The 27,329-nt window shown below is 40.2% G+C and overlaps 2 protein-coding genes across 2 annotated transcripts in view; one reads left to right on the forward strand and one right to left on the reverse strand.

The window, feature by feature from the left end:
* LOC148085218 (protein NLRC3-like) overlaps nt 1-12,335 on the forward strand; it is a 126,375-nt gene extending 114,040 nt beyond the window's left edge. Inside the window, exons 8-15 of the mRNA XM_087783365.1 lie at nt 1,374-3,142; nt 4,478-4,651; nt 5,968-6,144; nt 8,739-8,912; nt 10,286-10,462; nt 10,525-10,698; nt 10,996-11,033; nt 11,632-12,335. Of these exons, the coding sequence (XP_087639491.1) occupies nt 1,374-3,142; nt 4,478-4,651; nt 5,968-6,144; nt 8,739-8,912; nt 10,286-10,462; nt 10,525-10,698; nt 10,996-11,002 (2,652 nt within the window). The 3' untranslated portion in view covers nt 11,003-11,033; nt 11,632-12,335. The remainder of the gene's footprint in view (nt 1-1,373; nt 3,143-4,477; nt 4,652-5,967; nt 6,145-8,738; nt 8,913-10,285; nt 10,463-10,524; nt 10,699-10,995; nt 11,034-11,631) is intronic.
* Nucleotides 12,336-20,433: 8,098 nt separating this feature from the next.
* On the reverse strand, nt 20,434-22,886 carry LOC148085220 (retinoic acid receptor alpha-like). The gene is made up of 5 exons (XM_087782234.1): nt 22,713-22,886; nt 22,473-22,649; nt 21,548-21,752; nt 21,137-21,295; nt 20,434-20,756 (listed from the first exon to the last, which is right to left on the reverse strand). Exons 1-5 carry the CDS (start codon nt 22,782-22,784, stop codon nt 20,560-20,562), a joined length of 810 nt encoding a protein of 269 aa, XP_087638360.1. The 5' UTR covers nt 22,785-22,886; the 3' UTR covers nt 20,434-20,559.
* Between the last annotated feature and the right edge of the window lie 4,443 nt (nt 22,887-27,329).

Here is a 27,329-nt window from a genome sequence, read left to right on the forward strand (position 1 = left end):
ATCTGAAATTAAAAATGTCAGACGCCCGGTAGAGGGAGCCACTTATACTTCCACCCCTACTCTGAATTACCAAGGGTTACCAGGTCGTGTAACCGTCTCCTCTGCCTATCAATTCAACTTAAATTCTAATCAACGTTTTCTTCAAAACTTCACAACGTTTTTTTTTCAAACTTCACAACGTTTTTTCTTCAAAACTTCACAACGTTTTTTTTTCAAACTTCACAACGTTTTTCTTCAAACTTCACAACATTTTTTCTTCAAAACTTCACAAAATTTCTTCTTCAAACTTCACAACGTTTTTTTTTTCAAACTTCACAACGTTTTTCTTCAAACCTCACAACGTTTTTTCTTCAAAACTTCAACCCGGGAAACGGTAATGTCGTCTACACTTAATACAACAACAAACAGCAACAGACAATAAAATACCCCAAAAACGAGCATCAGTTTAAGAAAGCAATATTGTAAAATATAATCTAAATTTGTGACAGAACCAGAGACTTACGTTTATTCGTCCAGGCAACCAAAACTAAAAAATATCTAAGCTTTCCTAACTTACAATATACTTTCAATTAATTCCAAAATACAAGCGAACAAAAATCTATGTAAGAAATAAGAAAAAATCTTTCTCACCTGATTCTTGAAGTAAGGTATAATGGCGCCTCTGGTTGCCTGGAGAACAATCAGCTCAGAGTTCGTCTCGGAATCGAAAAGGCCTTCAAACCACCAGTCCACGCCAAGGGTCACGGTCACCAATTTGTTTGGGGTTTCTCTGTTCCGAGGAACACCGACCCCTCCCCAGTCTCGTACGTGGTGGTGGACAAGAAAGACAGACACAGTATTGAGTTTAAGAGAAATAATGCTCGTTTAGTGAATTATGCAAAAGACAGAGACAAGAACTTACGTGATCACGGGCGCTAGCAAGCAGAGAGATCTATCGCAGACGTCTTCAAATGCCAGAACGCAAAGATCAGACAAAATGGTGGATCTTTATAGTAGAATATTCAGGTTAAAACCTCTAGTCAAATGTGAATGTAGTATTGGTCTGTAACTGTAAACACTTGATTCTAAGATGGCCGTCGCACGTGATCGTAGTGGAAACTTATGAAAGGTTGTTGTTTTCTAGAATTCAGTGTGAGTTCTCAAACAGGTTCACACAGACTTCCTGGAATCTGGGATTGTTTAATCATTCTGTGTGTGTGAGGCTTGTGACCTCGGCCTTTGATTTGTGAACCTGAGTTTAGTTTAAGTGAATGCAAGAATAGGATTATTTAATATGAATTAAATATGAAAGATTATCAGTTAATCAAGTGACTATTTTAAATGTGTGTTAAATCTAGATGATTGATTACAGTAAAGTTGTCATTTCCTTACAGTGTGGAGGACGACTGAAGAGGAGCCTGCAGAAGAAGTTCCACAGTGTGTCTGAGGGGGTCGCTAAAGCAGGAAACTCTGCTCCTCTGAATGAGATCTTCACTGAGCTCTACATCACTGAGGGGGGCACAGACCAGGTCAACCAGGAGCACGAGGTCCGACAGATCGAAGCAGCCACCAGGAACCAGACCAGACCAGAAACCACCATCAGACAAGAAGACCTCTTTAAAGCCTCACCTGACAGAGAACAACCAATCAGAACACTGCTGACGAAGGGCGTGGCTGGCATTGGGAAGACCCTCCTGACACAGAAGGTCACTCTGGACTGGGCTGAAGACAAAGCCCACCAGAACTTCCACCTCATTTTTCCTTTCACCTTCAGAGAAGTGAACCTGCTGAAAGAGAAGAAGTTGAGTTTGATGGAACTTGTTCATCTTTTCTTTCCTGAAACCAAAGATCTCAGCAGCTTTGAAGGACTCCAGGTTCTGTTCATCTTAGATGGTCTGGACGAGTGTCGACTCCCTCTGGACTTCCTCAACAGTCGGCGCCTGATAGAAGCTACAGAGACCACCTCAGTAGACGTCCTCCTGACAAACCTCATCAGGGGGGATCTTCTTCCCTCAGCTCGTCTCTGGATCACCACACGACCTGCAGCAGCCAATCAGATCCCTCCTGAGTGTGTGGACATGGTGACAGAGGTCAGAGGGTTCACTGACCTCCAGAAGGAGGAGTACTTCAGGAAGAGGTTCAGAGATGAGGAGCAGACCAGCAGCATCATGTCTCACATCAAGAGGTCACGAAGCATCTACATCATGTGTCACATCCCGATCTTCTGCTGGATCACTGCCACAGTTCTGGACATGTTGAAGAGCACAGAGACAGAACAGCTGCCCAAGACCCTGACTGAGATGTACATCTACTTCCTGGTGGTTCAGATCAAAGTCAAGAAGCTGAAGTTCGACGGAGGATCTGGGACTGACACAGTTTCTGATCCTGAGAGCAGGGAGATGATGGAGTCTCTGGGAAAACTGGCTTTTGAGCATCTGCAGAGAGGAAACTTGATCTTCTATAAGTCAGACCTCACAGAGTGTGACATCAACATCTCAACAGCTTCAGTTTACTCAGGAGTGTTCACTCAGATCTTCAGAGAGGAGAGAGGACTGTACCAGGACAAAGTGTTCTGCTTCATCCACCTGAGTGTTCAGGAGTTTCTGGCTGCTCTTCACGTCCACCAGACCTTCATCAACTCTGGAGTCAACCTGATGGAATCAATACCAACATCTTTACTAAGAATCCTTAGTAGAAAAAGTCAAACAGAATGGTTCTACCAGACAGCAATAGATAAAACTCTGAAAAGTCCAAATGGACATCTGGACTTGTTCCTGCGCTTTCTTCTGGGTCTTTCTCTGCAGACCAGCCAGAGTCTCCTTCCAGGTTTGTTGACACAGACAGGAAGTAGCTCCTGGACCAATCAGAACACAGCAGAGCTCATCAAGAGGAAGATATGTAAGAATGTGTCTCCAGAGAGAATCATCAACCTGTTCCACTGTCTGAATGAAGTGAAGGACACTTCTCTGGTGGAGGAGGTCCAACAGCAGATGAGATCAGGACGTCTCTTTTATCAAATGTCTTCTTCTCAATGGTCGGCCCTGGCCTTCATCTTACTGTCCTCAGAGGAACATCTGGACGAGTTTGACCTGAAGAAATACTCTGCTTCAGAGAAGGTTCTTGAGAGGCTTCTGCCGGTGGTTCAAGTTGCAAACAAAGTTCTGTAAGTTGATCAAACACTGAAACATCTCTGATGATATGAAGTGAACATGAATGTTTGTTTTACTCTTTCATCATTGTTGTCTTGTTGTCATGTTTACAAGGTTGATCATAATCTTTGATAACCTGCTTCAAATTTTCTAAACAAATGATGATCATCTAATAAATTCAGATACTTTTAATGTTTCCTCAAATAAAATCTTTAAATTATCGACAAATAAATAATTGAAAAAGTCACTTGTTGATGAAACTCGTCTCTTTCACAGCCTGAACAACTGTGGACTGTCAAAGAGAAGTTGTTCACTTCTGTCCTCAGTCCTCAGCTCTCCGTCCTCTAGTCTGACTCTACTGGACCTGAGTAACGAAGAGCTTTCAAATATTCTAATAGACTGACTCATGTTAAGATGGTTAAGAAACAAATGTTGGTCAAAAGAGCTAAAGCGTCATCAAAGTTATCAATCTCTGGTAACTATGAATAGTGCACGACTGACACCAACGCTGTGTCTCAAATCGCATGGCTCCATCTCACACTGACGTTGTAAACAGAATTTACATCATATATATATATATATATATATATATATATATATAAATATGTGCATAAACTTACAGGTGCATTTTCAGCAGCAGTAGAAGGATGAGACGTCTTCGGTGCTGATACCAGCATAAATATCTCGCGAATATTTCGTTACTCATATTTTTTCTTTATTTCTTCTTCCAAACTTGCAAAACGTGCTGCCAGCAGGTGTCGCTAGTGTTCCTACAGCTGGTTGAAACCATCGTTAAATAGTAGAAGAAGAAGAAGCTGTTGCGTTATTTCCTGTTAACTTAAGAAGGATTGAAGGGGTTAAGGTGTCACTACAATCTTCTTGTTGACAACAAACCACAACCTCAATATTGTTGTTACTCTATCATCATGTTCATGTTGTTATCATTGTAATATATGATATATATTTATACTGATTATGTGTATTATGCCAGGCATTGTACATCACAGAGATATTGACATTGTTTATGTATTCATGATGTGTGGGTGTGTTTACGGAAGTGCATATGTTACGTACGTGTGTTTGTAATAAACTACCGGAGTAACATCCATGCTGGTGTCTCGTGTCCCTCACTACACCAGTGAAACTAAGAGACGAACCCGAATATATTACAGTCAGCATGTTTCACAAAGTTGTTTCTAAGTTGTACAAAACAAACTTCAAATATTTAAACAATGATGTGACGATGATCTGATGAAAGTAAATAGTTTAGTGTGTTTTTAAATAAAGTGTTTAAAGTTGAATAGAAAATTAAAAAAGTCACTTGTTGATGAAACTCGTCTCTTTCACAGGCTGAGCAGTTGTCGACTGTCAGAGAGAAGTTGTTCACTTCTGTCCTCAGTCCTCAGCTCTCCGTCCTCTAGTCTGACTCTACTGGACCTGAGTAGAAACAAGCTGCAGGATCCAGGAGTGAAGCTGCTGTCTGCTGGACTGAAGAGTCCACACTGTCACCTGGAGACTCTCAGGTCAGAACATCATCTTTTCTACATCATCAAAGCTCAAATGTAAAGTCAGAGGTGGAAACACGAGTCAAAGTCTGTCGTCACTTTGTTCTTCTACTTTTATACGGGTTAAATAAAATCAATTCAGTTTTATCTAAGTCCTTACAGAAAAAATTATAAACAAATCCTAAAGTTTTAACAAAATGTAGAGAAAAATGCCAAATAATAAAATCTTCATAACACGTGTAATGATGGTATAGTGACGTATTTAAATGATGTTGTGAACCATATAGTATGAAAAAAGGCAACACGTCAAGCAGGAGTGCAAATAAAGCACAAATGTGTATATTTATGAAGCTGTTTTGTAATAAAATAGCAGTAAAGAAAACTTAACATCATCATAGAGATTTCTTAAAAACATTTATCCACATTTGTACAGTAAGACATAAGTAGATTTACTACACAAACTGGACAAAACATGTTCTGTTGATACATAAAGTATTTAGTCATTGCCTCAACTTGAACAACTTGATCATCTTTATTAACAAGTACAAGTTAAACCTGACGTGAAGCAACAGAATAATATAAAACAATATACCGTAAATATCAATCATTTATGACACTCGGAGCGTAACATTAGATGAAGTTTACTTACTTTTCATTCTCTTTGGTTTTAAATCTTCCATTACTTGTCGCTTCAGTCGGTGTTTCAACAATAAAGTCACATGTCCATCACTTCTGTTGTGGCTTAATGTTGAAGTGTCGTCGCTTTTGCAATCGCATTAGTGTTTGCATTTGTTGTGAGCTTTGTTGGCCACCGTAGCTCAAACTGGTTTAGTCTGGTGTCACTGTTTGACCAACATTTATATTGAATTTGAAAGGCTTCCATTGTTTATATGTATTTTAAAAGGCTACGAATTAAAAAATTGAATCTAGAAAATATATTTTTAAAGTGTTGAAGTTAAAATATCAAAATGAATGTGTGAAAATGTTTTAATTAATTTTGAAAATATTTGAACATTTGAATTCAATTACTCAAAAAACTAATTCAACGTTACAACATTTGAAATATTAAATTCAACCATTCAATATTGTGATGCTCTGAGATACTTCCATAGGGGAGACACAGGTGGAAACAATCAGGGGAGAAACCAGACAGGTGACACAGGAGGAAGGGCAAGTGACCTGAAACGAGAGGGAAGTTACTTTTCAAAATAAAACATAAGACAAGGAGCCAAAGATATTCTTTATTATGGTGTGACCGCAAATAAAGCCTTTAAATTATCGAGAAATTAATAATTGAAAAAGTCACTTGTTGATGAAACTCGTCTCTTTCACAGGCTGAGATGGTGTGAACTGTCAGAGAGAAGTTGTTCACTTCTGTCCTCAGTCCTCAGCTCTCCGTCCTCTAGTCTGACTCGACTGGAACTGAGTCACAACAAATATCTGCAGGATCCAGGAGTGAAGCTGCTGTCTGCTGGACTGAAGAGTCCACACTGTCACCTGGAGACTCTCAGGTCAGAACATCATCTTTTCTACATCATCAAAGCTCAAATGTAAAGTCAGAGGTGGAAACACGAGTCAAAGTCTGTCATCACTTTGTTCTTCAGTGAAGCAGCTCATAGATACATTTGTATGTTTGTGTAGCAGGTAAAGATGTTACGAAGTTTATAAAAATATCATCTTAATAAATCATTGTAATGATAAACAAACAAGCGTCAACTTTAAATGAAAATGAATAATGATCAAAAGAACATATTTCAAAGTTGAATGTGGTCAGAATGTGGGACTATCACAGCACTAACAACTGCTTCTGTCTCAATGTTTTCTTCGCTTGTTCCCTGAATGAACTTTTGTGTTTGTTCATCTTCAACTGAAGGACATGAAACTACATGCGTACACTGGAAGAGGGAGGAGCTCAGATTGGCTGCTCTGCATGTCAATCAAATGTTTATTGTGAGGATTGTTTGAGATCTATTCTTACGTCTGAACGTCAACCAATCCACACAATAACTATTTGATTGACATACAGAGCAGCCAATCTAAGCTCTCTTCTCTATAATTCACAGATAATTAATGTTCTTAGACTAATTAGGTTAAATTGGATATTTTACCACGGCACATGTGACCATCGCTCACGGCGCACTAGTGTGTTGCGACACAGTGGTTGAAACTGGTTTAAAGCACAATCCCATCACACAGGAGTTGTCAGACTCTGAAGTCGAGGTTCAACTCCATTAGGTGTTGCTGGTGTTGGTAGAAGACTGTTTACGTGGTGAAGTGTTTTTGGTTGGTAAAACCATAGACATGTATACATAGTCGCTGCATTGACTGATAAAGCGCCGCCATGTTGGTACAGTGCCATCACAGGCAGCGGCGCATTTAAAACTACAGGGAAGGAGGAACTTCTCAATCTTAAAATAAAATTATTCGCAAAATTCTGGACCGATTTTCTAATGGTTTGGTTCTTATTTGTTCCATCTTTCAAATTCATTAAATTCAAAATGTTTTTTTTAATAGTTTTTATAGTAATATATTCTTTATAATAATATCTATCTATCTGGTCTGTGGTTTGAAAAACAAACCCCGTAAAAAAAACCTTGACAAATGAGCGATTTATAATCTCTTTTATAGTATAAACACATCATTCCTCTATAGACATAATGCACTGTAGGAGTGAGTGGCACTGTTCCAAGATGGCCGCCCTGTATACACACTGCTCTAGTGGGTGGCAGTAGTCTATGTATATATGTCTATGGGTAAAACAGTTCCTTCCTTGACATCTGTAAACATTAGGAACAAGTCATTATAAACTTACTTTTAATTTGATGGTAAATCAAAGTAAACAGGACATGCAAAGAAAATTATAGTAAACATGATATAAAGTTAAAATGACAATCTGTTCCTGAAAATGCTACTTTCATATGGTCTAAGTTCTAAAAGAAAATATTATAAACCCATCTTGAAGTATCAACCTAATGTAGAGAAAAAAGCTAAATAATAAAATCTTTATAACACTTGTAATGATGGTATAGTGACGTATTTAAATGATGTTGTGAACCATATAGTATGAAAAAAGGCAACACATCAAGCAGAAGTGCAAATAAAGCACAAATGTGTATATTTATGAAGCTGATTTGTAATAAAATAACATTAAAGAAAACTTAACATCATCATAGAGATTTCTTAAAAACATTTATCCACATTTGTACAGTAAGATATAAGTAGATTTACTACACAAACTGGACAAAACATGTTCTGTTGATACATAAAGTATTTAGTCATTGCCTCAACTTGAACAACTTGATCATCTTTATTAACAAGTACAAGTTAAACCTGACGTGAAGCAACAGAATAATATAAAACAATATACCGTAAATATCAATCATTTATGACACTCGGAGCGTAACATTAGATCAAGTTTACTTACTTTTCATTCTCTTTGGTTTTAAATCTTCCATTACTTGTCGCTTCAGTCGGTGTTTCAACAATAAAGTCACATGTCCATCACTTCTGTTGTGGCTTAATGTTGAAGTGTCGTCGCTTTTGCAATCGCATTAGTGTTTGCATTTGTTGTGAGCTTTGTTGGCCACCGTAGCTCAAACTGGTTTAGTCTGGTGTCACTGTTTGACCAACATTTATATTGACATTGAAAGGCTTCCATTTTTTATATGTATTTTAAAAGGCTACGAATGAAAAAATATTGAATCTAGAAAATATATTTTTAAAGTGTTGAAGTTAAAATATCAATGAATGTGTGAAAATGTTTTAATTTTGAAAATATTTGAACATTTGAATTAAATTACTCAAAAAACGAATTCAACGTTACAACATTTGAAATATTAAATTCAACCATTCAATATTGTGATGCTCTGAGATACTTCCATAGGGGAGACACAGGTGGAAACAATCAGGGGAGAAACCAGACAGGTGACACAGGAGGAAGGGCAAGTGACCTGAAACGAGAGGGAAGTTACTTTTCAAAATAAAACACAAGACAAGGAGCCAAAGACATTCTTTATTATGGTGTGACTGCAAATAAAGCCTTTCAATTATCGAGAAATAAATAATTAAAAAAGTCACTTGTTGATGAAACTCGTCTCTTTCACAGGCTGGACAGATGTGGACTGTCAGAGAGAAGTTGTTCACTTCTGTCCTCAGTCCTCAGCTCTCCGTCCTCTAGTCTGACTCGACTGGACCTGAGTCACAACAAGCTGCAGGATCCAGGAGTGGAGCTGCTGTCTGCTGGACTGAAGAGTCCACACTGTCACCTGGAGACTCTCAGGTCAGAACATCATCTTTTCTACATCATCAAAGCTCAAATGTAAAGTCAGAGGTGGAAACACGAGTCAAAGTCTGTCATCACTTTGTTCTTCAGTGAAGCAGCTCATAGATACATTTGTATGTTTGTGTAGCAGGTAAAGATGTTACGTAGTTTATAAAAATATCATCTTAATAAATCATTGTAATGATAAACATACAAGCGTCAACTTTAAATGAAAGTGAATAATAATCAAAAGAACATATTTCAAAGTGGAATGTGGTCAGAATGTGGGACTATCACAGCACTAACAACTACTTCTGTCTCAATGTTTTCTTCGCTTGTTCCCTGAATGAACTTTTGTGTTTGTTCATCTTCAACTGAAGGACATGAAACTACATGCGTACACTGGAAGAGGGAGGAGCTCAGAGTGGCTGCTCTGCATGTCAATCAAATGTTTATTGTGAGGATTGTTTGAGATCTATTCTTACGTCTGAACGTCAACCAATCCACACAATAACTATTTGATTGACATACAGAGCAGCCAATCTAAGCTCTCTTCTCTATAATTCACAGATAATTAATGTTCTTAGACTAATTAGGTTAAATTGGATATTTTACCACGGCACATGTGACCATCGCTCACGGCGCACTAGTGTGTTGCGACACAGTGGTTGAAACTGGTCTAAAGCACAATCCCATCACACAGGAGTTGTCAGACTCTGAAGTCGAGGTTCAACTCCATTAGGTGTTGCTGGTGTTGGTAGAAGACTGTTTACGTGGTGAAGTGTTTTTGGTTGGTAAAACCATAGACATGTATACATAGTCGCTGCATTGACTGATGTGTATAAAGCGCTGCCATGTTGGTACAGTGCCATCACAGGCAGCGGCGCATTTAAAACTACAGGGAAGGAGGAACTTCTCAATCTTAAAATAAAATTATTCGCAAAATTCTGGACCGATTTTCTAATGGTTTGGTTCTTATTTGTTCCATCTTTCAAATTCATTAAATTCAAAATGTTTTTTTTAATAGTTTTTATAGTAATATATTCTTTATAATAATATCTATCTATCTGGTCTGTGGTTTGAAAAACAAACCCCGTAAAAAAAACCTTGACAAATGAGCGATTTATAATCTCTTTTATAGTATAAACACATCATTCCTCTATAGACATAATGCACTGTAGGAGTGAGTGGCACTGTTCCAAGATGGCCGCCCTGTATACACACTGCTCTAGTGGGTGGCAGTAGTCGATGCGGCGTCTATGTATATATGTCTATGGGTCAGGAGCCAAAGACATTCTTTATTATGGTGTGACCGCAAATAAAGCCTTTAAATTATCGAGAAATAAATAATTGAAAAGGTCACTTGTTGATGAAACTCGTCTCTTTCACAGCCTGAACAGATGTGAACTGTCAGAGAGAAGTTGTTCACTTCTGTCCTCAGTCCTCAGCTCTCCATCCTCTAGTCTGACTCTACTGGACCTGAGTCACAACATCAACCTGCAGGATCCAGGAGTGGAGCTGCTGTCTGCTGGACTGAAGAGTCCACACTGTCACCTGGAGACTCTCGGGTCAGAACATCATCTTCTCTTGGTTCTGATAAGATTCTAAAAGTGTTTCTCCTTCATTTCAGTCTGTCATGGTGTCAGATCTCAGAGAGAGGTTGTTCTTCTCTGGCCTCAGCTCTGACATTGAACCCATTCCACCTGAGAGAACTGGACCTGAGCAGGAATCATCCAGGAGGACCAGGACTGGAGCTGCTGTCTGCTGGACTGAAGAGTCCAGACTGGAGACTGGAGACTCTCAGGTATGAACAGAGCAGCAGAACTCACTGACTGAACTCCAAAGATCTTCAGACTGAACATTTGATGCTCAGACTCTTCATCTGAACTGAGCACATGAATCCAAACTCTGAGTTCCTCCATGTTCTCCTGCTGGACACCAGTGGAAGCATGAAGGAGACAGTTGAGACTGAGCAGCCTGTTTATAGATCCATCTTTGTTGTCATCAACAGTCATGACTGAGTCGTCCACTGAGAATGAAACAATATTCATGAAACATCTGAATCAAATGAATCTGATCTTCTGACTCTTTCTTCCTCCAGGCTGTAGACCACATAGGTTAGACCTTCATCCATGAATGGTGAGTTTGATTCCATTGATTGACTTCAACATCAAAGGTCATCTGCTGACACAGCAGTTGAAGGTCTTTGTGGACATGGACTTGATGAAGAAGATTCCAGAACAAACGTGCAGATGTTAAAGACTCACAGTTACAGTATCAAGTGAAGCTCTGATTCCAAATCTTCAAGTCCTTCAGCTCAAAACTCTTCAGGAGCTTCAACATCAACATTGTTTCAGTTTGACTGTCAGTGGAGAACAAAGAAATATTTCAGTCAAATATTGGAAATCAGACGTGAGTTTGATCATCAACTCACAATGTTGAGTCACTTTAAACATCATTTCACACATGAATCACTTCATATTGAATCATGTGTTCACTTGAACATCTTCATCACAACTAGACTAGACTCATGTTAGCTACATGCTAGTTTAGCTTCTGACTTCATCTTCAAATCTGACATCCAAGATGATTCTGGGATGTTTCAGTCACATGGTTCTTCTCTCAAGTTCTCAGAAGAATGTTGACAGAACATTGACTCGTCTCAGTTTGGATCAGTATATGATCGTCAAGACAACGTTCTTCCACCATCATCACCTCATGTCTCTTCTTCTCTCAGTCTTCACTCTCACTGGACTCACACACAGCAGCGCCTCCTACTGTCCAACGACAACAGGAACTTGATGGAGGATCAGGATTATCTGGATCATCCTGACAGATTTGAAAAGCTGCGACTGGAGGTGGAGAGGAAGTGAGACTATCAGAGTGACTCTCAGAAGAAACACAAGAAAATATGTTATTAAGTAAAATGTTTCCTAACATACCTGCTGGATTTGTTTCACGTTTGTTTGTGACTTTTATGATCGTTCTCTAGTTAAACCTCTTTAACACTGAAAGTAAGTGGTTTAATGGTTATTTTTTCAAACTGTACTTCTCAACAGTAGCTAAACACGATCGTTACAGATTGACTTCATCTCATCTGTCGCCTAGAAATGATGTCATCAGAGGAACAGAGCGAGAGAAACATGAATTTAAAAAGATCAACAAATTCAATCCTCTAGTCAAACAGCTTCAAAATCATACAGTTATTTGCACAATATTCTCAAAATCACACTATATTATATTTTATAAACTGGTTATTATTATTTTTTAATCGACAAGTGAATCTACACTTTGACAAATGTATCGTGAGACAATCTTGATCCAGTTTAGAGAGTTTTTCTTTTATTAACTGCAAATGAAAGTGTGTTGTTAAAGTAACAGTTGAATGTATTCAACATTATTTAATCATGTAATTTTAGGTAAAATAAAACTATTACAACAGTTCTGGAATCATGTGATGTTTTAAGTCTTTTGTTGTCTTTTTATGTCACACGTCTGAAGTAATAATTCACCCAAAATGCAAACTCATTTTCTACTCACCCTTATATCGACTAAGGGTTGGGATTATCTTCAGAGAAATCACTTCTTTTTAGAGTTATAGACAAAAATGTTTGTTCATTTTAATGTAGTGACTGGAGCTCAGTTGTCTTCGTCTTCATCTTCGTCCAAAAGACACTTAAAAACATCCAAATACCTCCATACTGCTCGTCTGTAACTCTTGGATTGAAGTCCACATGAGAAGAATTATTCATAAAAACACTTAAATGAATCTATATTTTAAATCTGTTTGTAGTGAAAGATCTCAGTCTCTCAGTGTAAATCTTGTGCACTGACAGTTTCAATGTGTTTGATGAGGAAACACTAGCTGGAGCTGAGACTGAGAACTTCAATAAATATACTTAATATTTAAATATTTAAAAATAAACACGTACTTGGATCAAACCTCATATCATTTTTAAATAGAGGCGCCACCTACTGAGCATTAAAAATGATGACACTGTTAATGAAGCTTCATCTCCCATCACTAGTTTTGGATGACCAGCATGTCAGGGTAAGAAGAACACGCCGTACAACAGTGGTGCCCTTTGAAGCCTCTAATATATATCCTAATATATTCAATGGCTACATCAGGGTTTTTACAAACAACAGGTTTGTGATAACAACTTTCTGTGATGTATTACAAACAACACTTATTTACTTTCTGTGATGTGTTGAAGAGTTGGATTGAAAAAACATTGACTGTAATCTACAGTTTCACCACTAGATGACGTAATGTCCACAACTGTTAGTGAATAAATAAACACACCAGTCACTCTATCATCACCTGTCGTGGTTCACTCCATCCCTGTAGTGAGGAATACATATTAGTTTCCTGGATGTAACTCTAGTTCTATTATTACATGCAAAGCCCTCTAACACGCTTCGCTATTGACGCTGTAGACGACCACGATAGACGATAGTGTCGTCTACACTTAAAACAACAACAAACAACAACTGACCATGCAATACCCCAAAAAATGAGCAACAGCTTAAGAAAGCACTATTGAAAAATATAATCTAAATTTGTGACAGAACCAGAGACTTACGTTTATTCTTCCAGGCAACCAAAACTAATATAAAATATAAATATATGTAATCTTTCCTAACCAAAAATAAAACTTGAAAAAAAATCTATGTAAAAAATAAGATAAAATCTTTCTTACCTGATTCCTGAAGTAAGGTATGTGGTGCGCCTGGTTGCCTGGAGAACAATAAGAGAGCTCAGAGTTCGTCTCGGAATCGAAAAGGCCTTCAAACCACCAGTCAACGCCATCCGGGTCACGGCACCAAGTTGTGGGGATTTTGTGTTCCGGTTAACCGACCCCTCCCCAGTCTTGTATGTGGTGGTGGAAAATGAAGGACAGACACATGGATGAGTTTAAGGAAAATGCTCGTTTAGTGAATTATGCAAAAGTCAGAGACAAACTTACGTGAACACGGGCGCTAGCAAGCAGAGAGATCTATCGCAGACGTCTTCGAATGCCAGAACACAAAGATCTCACAAAATGGTGGATCATTTATACTTCAATATTCAGGTTAACACCTCTAGTCATCCTCCTATTGCTGCTGAAAATGCACCTGTAAGTATATATATATATATATATATATATATATATATATATATATGACGTTTAAAACGTCATTAAGATGGAGCTGTTTAGGGTAGAAAGTGTCCATCGAACCACATCAGTTTTGTGGGCGTTTTAGTGACAATTTAGTGTGCATGGCGCACTAAATTTCGCATACTAAGAATTGAGACGCACTTACGCACTAAAAATACTAACTTTGAGTACGCAAGTAAGAGGTTTGAGACACAGTATGGATATCAACAAACGTACACACATGTGCAAGCAGTCAATGACACACTTTAGATAAGCAGTGTTAGCTAGACAAAACAACAAAAGTGACATGCAATGTGACCAATTGTGAGTTGATCAATTGTGAGTTGATCAATTGAGATTTGATCAATTTTGAGGTGATCAATTGACCATGTGAAATAAGAGGAGAGGGTGGTTAAGATAATAGGGTCAAAAGGTCATTAATACATGCAAAAACAAAGGATGTCAACAATCAATGTTAATTGTGTTATTTTTTTGAACACTGCAGAAGAAGGAGAAAACTGAAATGTGAGTTGTTTTAGTTTTTCTTCTTTATAAATTATAAAACTAATTAACTATATATAAACATATACTGTATATACCTTAATTTTAGAAACAGGAATAATTGTAAAATAACTATTGTCAACAAAGAATGTTACTTAATGAAGAGAGAAGATAATTAAACTAAACCCAACCAAAATACTTGAGAGAGAAATGATGAAGGGAAGAAAATAAAGAAATATTGAAAACAAAATTACTGATAACAAGAAATAATTGAAATCAATAGAAAATAGAAAAATAAAAATGACAACAATTGATAGAGGTTAGAGAAAATGTAAGAAGGAAAAAATTGAAATGAAAAAAAACCAGACAATTTTAACTAAACAATATGTCATGAAAATACGACGACAACAGTATTTTACCAAAACAAGTCTAGAGACACACTATGCTACGTGGAACGAGACTCTAACCAGCTTGTCGTGTCTAAAGTGTCGAAGTCACTATCGCGAGAGCCTCTCGATCGCTTAATACGCTTCCAAACACCCTGGATAGGAGACCCCTCAACTATTCCATCTATTTAAACCCCCGTCAAACTAACTCTAAACTAATCACCAATGAGACAATATCTCTCACCGTGATTGTTCGGAAAAATTAACTAGCCCTGACTATACTGCCAAATACCTGTGGAGCCTTTCAACACAGAAACACAATGAGATCTAACTGGCCTACACACCGGCTGGCAGAGCCTCCAGACCAGGATATTGGGAGAGACCGCTCAAATCCCACATATCCCCAAATTAATTATAGCTACTTGGTTTACCGAAAAAGTACGTCTACATTAATCCACCATAGGCCAAGTATCCTAACTAGTTTAGGAATCTGGAAGAACCTCAGATGCCCCGTAGAGAGAGCCGGTTATACTTCCACTCCTACTCTGAATCCCAGGGGTTACCAGGTCGTGTAACTCCGTCTCCTCTGCCTATCAATTTAACTTAAATTCTAATCAACAATTTTTCAACAATGCTTCTTCTTCCCGGGACACAATAGTGTCGTCTACACTTAAAACAACAACAAACAACAACTGACCATGCAATACCCCAAAAAATGAGCAACAGCTTAAGAAAGCACTATTGAAAAATATAATCTAAATTTGTGACAGAACCAGAGACTTATGTTTATTCTTCCAGGCAACCAAAACTAATATAAAATATAAATATATGTAATCTCTCCTAACCAAAAATATAAACTTGAAAAAAAATCTATGTAAAAAATAAGATAAAATCTTTCTTACCTGATTCCTGAAGTAAGGTATGTGGTGCGCCTGGTTGCCTGGAGAACAATAAGAGAGCTCAGAGTTCGTCTCGGAATCAAAAAGGCCTTCAAACCACCAGTCAACGCCATCCGGGTCACGGCACCAAGTTGTGGGGATTTTGTGTTCCGGTTAACCGACCCCTCCCCAGTCTTGTATGTGGTGGTGGAAAATGAAGGACAGACACATGGATGAGTTTAAGGAAAATGCTCGTTTAGTGAATTATGCAAAAGTAAGAGACAAACTTACGTGAACACGGGCGCTAGCAAGCAGAGAGATCTATCGCAGACGTCTTCGAATGCCAGAACACAAAGATCTCACAAAATGGTGGATCATTTATACTTCAATATTCAGGTTAACACCTCTAGTCAACTGTACATGTAGGATTGGTCAGTAACTGTAAACACTTGATTCTAAGATGGCCGCCGCACGTGGTCGTCGTGGAAATTCACCAAAGATTGTTGTCTTCTAGAGAGAATCTGTTCCCAGCGACTTGCTGGCCTGTTGTGTCTTTCAGTATGAGATCTCAAATAGGTTCACACAGACTTGCTGGGAATCTGGGATTGTTTAATCTTTCTCAGTGTGTGCAAGGCTTTATGTGATCTGGGCCTGTGAGTTGTTGCAGTGAGTGGATTCAAGGCAAGAAAATTGTATATGAATTAAATATAAAATATTATCAGTAAATCAAGTGACTATTTGGAATGTGTGTCAAATCTATATGATTGATTACAGTAAAGCTGTAATTTTGAGAATTGCACTACAAATTCAATGAGCAAAACGTTGAGGGGATACTCCAGCTCCAGCATTCTTTGCCCCGTTACAGACAAACAGCTGATTGGATTTACGTAAACTAGCTGTGCATCTAACCTAACAGGCCATAGCTCATACTGGACACAGTTAATGCCGCTGCCTAGCCTCCTCGTCTTGATGAGTGAAAGTAGCTCTCAAGCTATCTGATCCCATTGTGGGACCAAATGACGAGTAGGAGGTCGAAAACTCCAGCACCCAAAAAAAAAAAACGCTTTACAAAGGTATGACCTCTGGTCGTAAAACGACCAAAACCATCATGTCCTACATTCATGGCTGACCGCAAAAACCGCCAGCGTAGATGCGGCACAACCACTCGACCAGTAACTCCTGCAAGAAAGCAGGATCTCCGAGACTGGAGATGAAGAAGCTGTCAGTCCTTTCTTCTTGCAACCGGCTTCGAATACACACCAGCGTGACACATAAGCTTTCGATGTAGTTGGTGCCTGAGCACCCTGAATACGGCATCTAGTGTCACCCTCTCAACATCCAAACCATGACGCGACGCCCCAGAATCGGTCGGGAGAAAATGACTCAGAGCCGAGGGAAGTTCTAGAACAGGCCATGGTTCACCCACTGTCAACTGAGCCAGGCCCGGGAACCATCTGGCTCCTGGGCTCTCTGGTAGTACCACCAACACAGTAAGATGCTGAACTCTCACTCTGTCTAAGAAAGGTAGCATGAGTCTCACTGGTGGGAAAGCATACAACAGACCCCTGGGTATCAACGGATGGGCCTGAGCATCTACCCCCAGAGGTGGTCTGTCTGTGACCTTCAGTGAAAACCAAAGGGGGCACTTTGTGTTCTCCCTGGAGGCAAACTGGTCTCCCAAACAGGCGCCAGATCTGTGACGTTGTATCTTGGGTTAAGCTTCCACTCCTCCTGAAGAGCACCCCCTCGAGACATTCGATCCGCTCCCACATTCAACAAACCCGGAATGTGTCGAGCTCGCAGGGACAAAACATACCTGTCGGCAAAACTCAGAATGGAGGCTGCCAAGCGTTGTAGACCCGGTGACCTCACTCCTCCCTGCCTGTTCAGATACGCCACTGTTGTGGAGTTGTCTGATCGCACCATCACATGTCTCCCTGCTAATTGAGGAGCAAAATGGTGGGGGACCTTTTGAACCGCTCGCAGTTGTAAGTAATTGATGTGTTTCGGTATGTTCGACTACACTCTCCCCCCACAGGTCCCACCCCAGCCGGTCAGGGACGCATCTGTGAACACATGAGTGTAGAAATGTACACAACCCAATCTGACTGCTTTCTGGAGTCAGCCCTAGAGAGTACCAGAAGACTATGTCCCTCATAACGAAGGCAGGAACAATCAACATGTGGCCCTTGTCTCGAACAGGATGAAGTCGGAGACCCCCAAAACCACTGTTGAAGACTTCTCATATTTAACAAGCCCAGTCTGACCACAGGGTGGGCCGCTGCCATAAGACCCAGGAGTGATATGAGGTTTTTTCGAACCCTGTCCAACTGGCGTAGTAATGACACCCTTATCTCGCTAGTTCTGGAGTCCAGATCCAGAACGAGGTTTGTTGACTTGGTTCTAACATGCTTTACTCCTTGTGGTGCAGGAGAAGCAGGTCTTTGTTCTATAGGGACAGCGGATGGTGAAATATATATATACAGTATATCGCTGAGTAGATAGATGATGTAGATCCGAGGTGACTGAGTGAAAAGGGGAGACGAATGGCGGGAGGGCCTATATAGAGGGGCGGGCCCTTCCCAGTTGGGCGGAGAGTAGATTAAATTTATTCAGGTTCAGAGGCGGAAGCCTCAATGGATAAACCAATAGCGAAGCCCATTAGGGGTGTCACACCCTGAAGATGACTTGTATTGGTGCATCGTTTAATACTTATATAATAGTTTATTATTTGTTTACTTTCACTTTATATAGCCCTGATGTTTTATTTTTTCATTATTTAGAAGAAACAACAGCAACATTCTTTCCTGCTGGAGGAAACTGAAGGCAAAACTTAAATACAGCAGAATGTGGTTATTAAAGTGATTCACACGACACAACAATAATCATTAAATGTTGGTTTTATTTTTTATCTTTTTTTTTTCCTTTATTTTCTTTTTTCTCAAAGTCGCTTGATAATCTTGACAAAATTGCAACATATTCCATACGTTTCAAACCGAAGGTGTGTCCATTTCTATTCCAGATTAGCTGTGCAGAGAAAAGTTGTGCGCTGTTCTGGACATGTTAAGTCCTAAAATGAGGAAAGCAGCTTTGACCGTACAAAAAAAAGAAGAAGAAATAAGGACTCGTAGAGAGACTCCACACATGGTGAGACCATAATGTTCAGGGTCGGTGTCTCTCTGCACAAGTTCTGGTCTGAGTGATTTGAAACACAGGGGCTCAGTAGCAGAGGTGTGTGTGTTAGTGACATAGTGGGGGGGCAGCACAGAACATATACAATGGACAGGCCAAGCACACAAAATGATTCCTTCCTGAGACATTGGTGTGTGTACAGTAACGATGATCAAGATGAGATGGATGTGAAGGCGTTTTGGCATTAAGTGTATCACAGGGTGTGAGGTTGTTCTGGATCCTGCATGTTTCTAACACAGGGGACGATGCGTGAGGACAAATATCAGAAGGACCTTCACGATCCCCCGTCCAGAGGGACCACTACAATCTAGTTTTCCTCACCACGACATGACACGGACCCACATAGAGGCTTTTGAGAATCACTTGTATTAAATACAGTGTGTATGTACACCACTCTTCACATTGATCAATCTCACGAAGCTGCTACAGGAACGTCCGAGCCCGAGATGTGATCCACCTCAACACTTCCAGACTCCGTCTCTGTCTGCTACATGGCCAGAAAGCTATGCCCCGACTGGAGTGCTACTTGTTCATACCTACTGTATGTCAAAACAAAAGGGCGGGAACTGAAAAAAAGGGGGGGAACCGTGAACGCCACATTCTGAACAGCCGGTGATTAGTTAAGTGTCCAGTATTTAGTCGGACACAAAAACTTCCTTCAGTAAAATGTGCTCAACAATGTATTTCCTGGAATCACAAACCTATGAACAAAACACATAAAAGGTTTTTTCTTTTCAAAATCAAGTGAAGCCTAAAACTCTTCATAGTTTTGAAGAAATGAATACAGCTTATATACACAAACCAAAGGCTACTTAAAAAACACCTTAATAATGAATCTTCATGAACTGGATTTCTTGAAAGGACCTGTGACCATATCATACAATCATTTGTTTTCCATTCGTCTGGAAGCACAAAACAATACGTGGAAAACAACCTGGAATAGACGGTGACACTCGTAGCGACTTTCTTTTTGTGCACATAAATGTGAGGACTGGAAATAACTTCTGTTTGCTCTTTGTGTTCATCAGAATAATGTACATGTGAGATCAAAGTCAAACATCTTCCTCAATACTCTCGGTGGGTACGAAAAGATCCAAACAGTGAAGGGATACAACGGTTTCTCATCTCAGAAAAGGTTTTCAGTCGCCCTCATGTCAAACACCATAGTTCATATCTATATATATTTATATAACTTTGTAGGAAAAAAAAGAAACTTTGAGAGGGAGAGGAGGAGGCGGCTCTTCTAACAAATCCTTGCAGTCTGCTTTAGAGTCCAACAAAAAAGTGTCTGGTGATTCTTGTCCAACAGAAGCCACTTCCACGTCCGCTCCCAACTTGTCCCTGCAGCGATCACATCCATCGGGTGAAGGAGTCGTGGAGGGAGGAGTGGGGGTCAGCAGTGTTTACAGTGGTCTCTCGGAGGCGGCCTTGCTTCCCTGCACACCAGCACAGCGTTCCAGAGTGAAGGGAGGTTCGTGTGGAGGAAGGGGTCGGCTCGTCTGAGTCCAGACTTCCTGCTTTCACCGCGGGAACGTTGTTGGAGCAGAAGTTCAAATGTCGGCCGTCACTACGGCGATTGTGTGGCCGGACTGCTTTGGGCGGAGCTGGGCGACAAACTGGGGCTGCAGCTGCCTGGTGGGGCTCCGCTGGGTCGACCGCCTGCCGCGCCACTCTCCAGGCCTTCAGAGTTCTCCAACATCTCCTGGATCAGAGGAGGCATGGAGCCGGGGATTTCCATTTTGAGGGTGATGACTCGTTCAGCTCCTGCAGACAGAAGGAAACATCAAAACTCGTCCTCGCTTGTCTCTGTGTATCCATCATACTGTGAATATTATACATGAATACACATCCAGAGCATATTTTTAAAATAATAAAATAAACATTTAACACTGTTCTACATGTTTCAATAGAATAGCTTTTCAAAGTAATAGATTATAGAGCAAAGATTGACATCTAGTGGACTCAGGAGATAATGTCACTGCTTCATGAAGCTTCATCGACACATCACCGATATTAGCAGCATGTTATAATAGCTAGTCTTTCGGAGAGGTCTTCTTAAAGCTCACTGTGGTGACAACTGGGCTCTAGCTGATATCTTTGAAAAGGGATGAAAAGCAACAGAATGACCGTTTTCACTACTGTACCTTTAGCACTGATGCTCCTCAGGTCAGTAATCTTCATCAACATTTTTGGAAACATGTGTGGTTTGTGTGGCCTCCTCTTCCTCACGTAGATCTTCAGAGCCTCCAGAAGGGGCTCCTGAAGTATGTCCACCTTATCCGCCTCTTCTAGGTCCTGACGATCTGTCGGAAAAAAAACACGAGAGGACGAATGAGTTTTTTTATTTCAGTAGCAAGCCTCCGTGTACTGGGCTGGACTGAGACACTTGGAAGGGTTAGAATGTTTTTGGATGGTTAAAGAACCGGAGGTGAATCAAAAGGTGGGCCACACAAGGACGGCATCTGGGTGACGACAGGTAGTTTCTCCAAAAGTTTCTACCTCTTTGAATCGTGCTCTGGACTTGTATCTTTGATAGAAAAAGTGTGTTGCTCTACCTCCACACAGCAAACAGATGGCGCTGAGGAGTCCCGTCTCTGCGTCGTCCATCTCCAGAGGAAGCAGCTGGTTGGCGAAGGCGAACACCAGATCCGTAAGGGGACCGAAGCCAGCGTTGTGCATCTGGGTTCGGTTTAGCGTGAGTCCATCTGAGAAGGTCATGGTGTCCTGTTCTGGTGTGTACCGCGTGCAGATCCGAAGTATCTGTGGAGACGTGGGCAGTGTGAATAAGAGTGGATTCAGGAAGGGCCGGCGGGAAGTTGACGTAGATTTAAATGTAGATTTGGAGCCAGGGCCTTCAGTTTTCAAGCCCCTCTGCTGTGGAACCAACAACCGGCTTCAGTCCGGAGGGCAGACACCCTCTCTATGTTTAAAAACAATCTTAAAACCTTACTTTTCGATAAAGGCTATAACTAACTTAACTGTTTATCTTTAGCTGCTATAACTAACTTAACTGTTTATCTTAGCTGCTATAGGCTGAGAATGCTGGAGGAGTTTTAGACACCGAGCTCTGTATATCCTTCGTTTCTGCATTACATTCATCACCTGTGCAGTTTAAACACCTTTTTATTTCTTTCCCGGAGCCCCAGGACCTCCAGAGCTGCTGCTGATCCAGGATCTTCACCACGTCATCAGATCCCGAGTTCTCTCCAGCACCTCCATGGACTCTCCTACACACTAATAATTTCCCTCACTCCTCTCCTTATCCATCTGTCTACCCCCCCTTCTAAAAGGAAGTTTTTCCTCGCCATAGCTCACTGTACAGTGTTTCGCTTCTTGCTCTTTGTTGAATTGCTGGGTTCTATTTTTACTTAATCAACTATAGTCTTATTTCAACTGTATAGTGTCTTGAGATAACTTTGTTATGATAAGACACTTTTGTCTAAACAAACACTAAATAAAATTGAATTGAATTGAACGTACCAGGATGTCCAGGCAGGCGGCTTTCAAGAGCGTGATCTGGTCGGCGATGGTGAGCGTGGTGAATCCTGGCAGCTGCTTCGCGAACTCCACCGTCTTTATGATACACTTGGTAGACAGCTCACTGAACTTGTCCCAGAGGTCATGGTCCAACGACACGCGGCGCTCTGAGCTGTTACTCTGGACCAGAAGAAGCTCGGTCAGAACCCCGTCATCGGGCACGAGACGCACTCTCGCACTCACCGTGGTGTATTTGCCGAGCTGGCAGAGGGACGGGAACGTTTCCTTGTGAGCCTTGCGAACCCTGTCGATCATCTGCTCCGTTTCTGTACTTAACACGTAGCTTTCCGTGCACTCCTGCTTCTTCTCCTCCTTCTTCTTCTTGTTCCGATCATTCCTCACCGCTGCAGAGAACAAACAGGAGAAGAGTGTGAAGAGAAGTTGAGGATTGAGTGGCAAAGTTATCAAAGATTATCACATGAAATAGCCTTGGATTCCACTTCAAGTGATAATTCACCCAAAAATTCCACACGTTTTCTACTCACTCTCATGTCATCTCATGGATTATTTTCCAAGTAATCTGTTCTTTTTATAGTTATAGACAAAAATGTTTTTTCATTTTAATGTAGCGTCTGGAGCTCAGTTGTCTTCGTCTTCATCTTTGTCCAAAAAGACACTTAAAAACATCCAAATACCTCCATACTGCTCGTCTGTAACATTCCTCTTAGATTGAAGAGTCCACATGATAAGAATCATTCATAAAAACACTTGAATCTATGAATCTATATTTTAAATCTGTTTTTAGTGGAAGATCTCAGTCTCTCAGTGAAAAGCTTGCACTCACACTTTCAATGTGTTTGAATGAGGAAATACTAGCTGGAGCTGAGACTGGGAACTTCAATAAAATAAACATTTAAAAAAAACAAGTACTTGGATTAAACCTTATCATTTTTAAACGGAGGCGCCACCTACTAAGCATTAATTGGAAGGATGACCAGCATGTCAGGGTAAGAAGAACACGCCGTACAACAGTGGTGCTTATTGAAGCCTCTAATATATAACAGGATTGAAAGTAATTTACTTTTCCGCTTTTATAGCTCCATCAGAGTATTACAAACAACAGGTATTTACTTTCTGTGATGTGTTGAAGAGTTGGAATGAAAAAACATTGACTGTAATCTACAGTTGCACCACTAGACGTAATTTCCACAACCTTAAGTCAAAAAATAAACACACCAGTCATTCTATCATCACCTGCAGCGAGGAATACTTACTAGTCCTTACAGAATTATTGACAGGGCAGTGCGATATCTAAGATCACCACTAGAGGGAGCGATGTTCTCTCAGGTTACAATTAGCAGCATTTTAGATGGATGATACATTCTCTCTGGAGATTGTTTGGCCTCGAAGGAGACCTCCAGAAAGATCAATAAAGTGTGTTGGTTTGTTCGTTCGTTCTTTCGCTCGTTCCATCCATCCATTCATCCGCCCGTCCGTCCGTCCGTCCGTCCATGCATGCATGAATGAAGCTGTTTCGTTATAAAATTACGTTAAACGAAACATAACGTCCTCATAGACATTCCTTAAAACATTTGCCACATCAAGACATCAGTGTAGATTCACCACATGATCATGGTCAGAAGACCAGTGTAATGAACTTATCTTCATTGGAAAACATCTGTGAAAGCTCACCCACTCCTCAGGATCTGTGTCAACATTCTTCCAATGATAAGAAAACCCCACACCAGGTGGAATTGGCATTTCACAAACTTCGAGTGAGTAATCACAGCAGAGGAGGGATATTTCAGGGCAATAAAGTCCATTAGCCCGACTTCCCGAAGCAAGGAGGATTAGAAGTTTGGTCAAGCTAAACCTTCAATGACCGAAGAGTTCAACACTTCATGGTGAGATTCCGACCAACCAAGATCAGATAAGAACTTTTATGGCTTCCAGCAGACACAGAGTCTGTGAAGATGCGAACCAACATTGAAAGTGCTAACAGATGTGTTCACAGGCAAAATGTGTGTGTGTGTGGGACTTGGATAATATTAATTGGAATGTGTATTACCTGCTTAAAGAAATATACTTGTAAGTGAATGGAGCTACGTGCAAGGTGTTTGAAGTTATCAAAATGAAAAGAAATCACATATAAAATATAAGAATTGAATTAATCATTATCAAAACCTTCATTTTGTAATACGTAGTCCAAATTTGTCATGTTTGGTGTTATTTGAATGTCCGCGCTCCGTGGGAAAATAATCTAGAAAGAACAAATAGTTTTAAAGCATTTTTAATGTACATATGATTTTTCTTATGTGACGAGAAGAAAAGACAATTGGAGAGGTAAGAAGGAGGAGGAGGGGGTGTCAGTCTGGAAGGACCCTTTTCCCGCCGAAGAAACGTCAACCAATCATAAGGGTTTGCCCCTTTTTACAATCACTAAGTTTCAACATAAGAACTGTGTTCAACTTAGAGAATTCGTGTTGTTTCCTCCAAAAGATCAGAGCGTACCCCTTAACATCAGGGTGTACCTCATAACATCAGAGTTTATCACCTCCCGCGTTATAAACTGGGTCATCACCAACTTTGCCTTCAAGACGATCTCCGGCCTCCTAACTTCAGCTCCTGCAAGTCCAAACTGAGGACCGCACTGAAGGACCCGCTTCCAGCATCCTTCCAGTTTCTTAATAATCTTGACCAGACCGGTCCGATTATTCCAATATTCGCAGCACGTCTCCATGACTGCGAATCTCCATCAAGAAGCAAAAAGCCCGTGAATCATCCTTACCTCCCGTAAGAAGAAAGTGTTCCTGAACTAAAGACTTTCCCTCAGCAAAGTGAACATTCCAGGCGTTCAGCGCGTTCACGTGAGGTGTCTACAACCAGGAAGCCGACACTGTGATTCATCGGACCGTTCGGTGTACCGGACGCAATCGCTTGGCCCACTCGTCGAAAGAACTTTGATTCCCTCGTTCCTGACTGTCCTCCTCATCATCCTCTCCTTCATCCTCATCCTCCAACTCCGTTGACATCCACCCGCTTGCCACCTTCATCTGGTCTCCAGCTGCAGCCTAAACCTCCGTTCACCATCTAGCGTCAAGTAAGAAGCTGATCACTTCATCTTGAACAAATTGATTTGTGTCTGGGTTGTTTAATATGCGGGTAGTCTATTAAGATTTCGTCCACGATTCTTTTCCCGTTTCCGTTTTTATTCTCGGTTCCGAAACTTACCATAACATACTCATTTTTGTCATTCATTATTCATCCCTTTTTAAATAAATCTATAAAACGTCACGTCGTTGTACGCGTCTCTATTCTGGTGTAATAACGGTCAATTTAAGAGCCTCTTACTCAGTAAAGAACAGATAATCACGACAAAAAGTAGTAAACTTCAGTTAAATGACATTGATTAGAACTAGTGTTTCATAGTTAATTAATTAGGCCAATTAATTAATTATTATTCACGTAAATTTAATAGTTTCCCTTGCACTATAAAACAAGGGTGGTGTCCCCTTTCTTCAGGTAAATCTTACCTAGAGGCAATTTTAAAGTTAAATCTACCAGAACTTAGATGTTCTCAAAATAAATCTTTTTATAAGGAATAAAATCACTACACCAGCATGGCCAGGAGAGCAGAATGACAAGATGACTTTTCAGAATACTAAATGTATTTTTCTTGTTCAATAAAATATTTTCAGGTAAAGAGACGCCAAAGAAAGAAGTCACATGAAATATATATCCAAATATAAAAGTGTTTTGAACATACATATCAATACTGTGGTTTTCTAACATGTAATGATCATGAATCATGAATCATTCCGACATTAGAAAGAGCTGGGAAAGTTATGATGAGTTAGCATTTTATATGTGCCTCAGACCGTTCTATAACGTCAAATAAAAGAAGTTTCAAATTAAATTCTAAGGAGGAGAGAAATCCAAGGACAGAGGGGTGGACCATCTCCAGACATTGTGGGAGTGAGGAATCAGATGTCACCCACCAATCAGGAGCACGAGTGGATGGCTTTAAAAAAAAAATGTGCGAAATGACCTATTCTTTTGAACCACTCTTAGAATAGAATAGAATAGAATAGAATATAAAACCTTTATTCATCCCCAGAGGGGAAACACACTTTTACAACAGCAGCGGCAGCACAATGGAAATAAAGTGCAAGGAAAAAAACAAATAATAAAAGTATAAAAGTAAATAAAATAAAACGATCTTAAAAATATAGAAATTATTTACAATATTAGAAAATTAACACTTTTAACAGAATAAAATAAAATAAAATAAAAATAAAAATAAAAATAAAAATAAAAAAAAAATAAAAAAATTAACACACTAGAAGAAAAAACACACTACGGATTAACATCAGGATATTTGAAGTAAAGAGTTAAATATCCTGACACCAGTTGGGATGAAGGACCTTCTATAATGCTCCGTCCTACACTGGGTGTGCCTGAGCCTGCCACTGAAGGAGCTGCTCCTCCACGGTCAGGTGCAGTGGGTGAAGAGCGTTGACTCTTGACACTCTTCCTCTTGTCCCTTGACTCTCTGGAGACTTCACACTGGACTCTTGGAGTCTCTTCCCCTTCCTTCTTCAACCCCGTTCCTGACTCCTGCCCTCCTCCCTTTCTGCAACAGTGTGGCACGTCTCTCCAGCTGCAGTACTTTTCAAGACACAAGAAAGCTGCACGCAACCCAGCAGCCAGCCAAGCAAGCCTGAACCTCTGGCTCCTAGAAGCAACCAAACTGCTCTTCCAGAAAAGACTTGTGACCCTTGCACCTAGTAAAGATACGTCTCTGGTTGGTTACGCCAACGCGGTCAAGGACAGCCTGCAACAAAGAACCAGGACCGGACC

This window comes from Callionymus lyra, chromosome 2, assembly GCF_982586985.1.
Source record: "Callionymus lyra chromosome 2, fCalLyr1.hap1.1, whole genome shotgun sequence".
Lineage (NCBI taxonomy): Eukaryota > Metazoa > Chordata > Actinopteri > Syngnathiformes > Callionymidae > Callionymus > Callionymus lyra.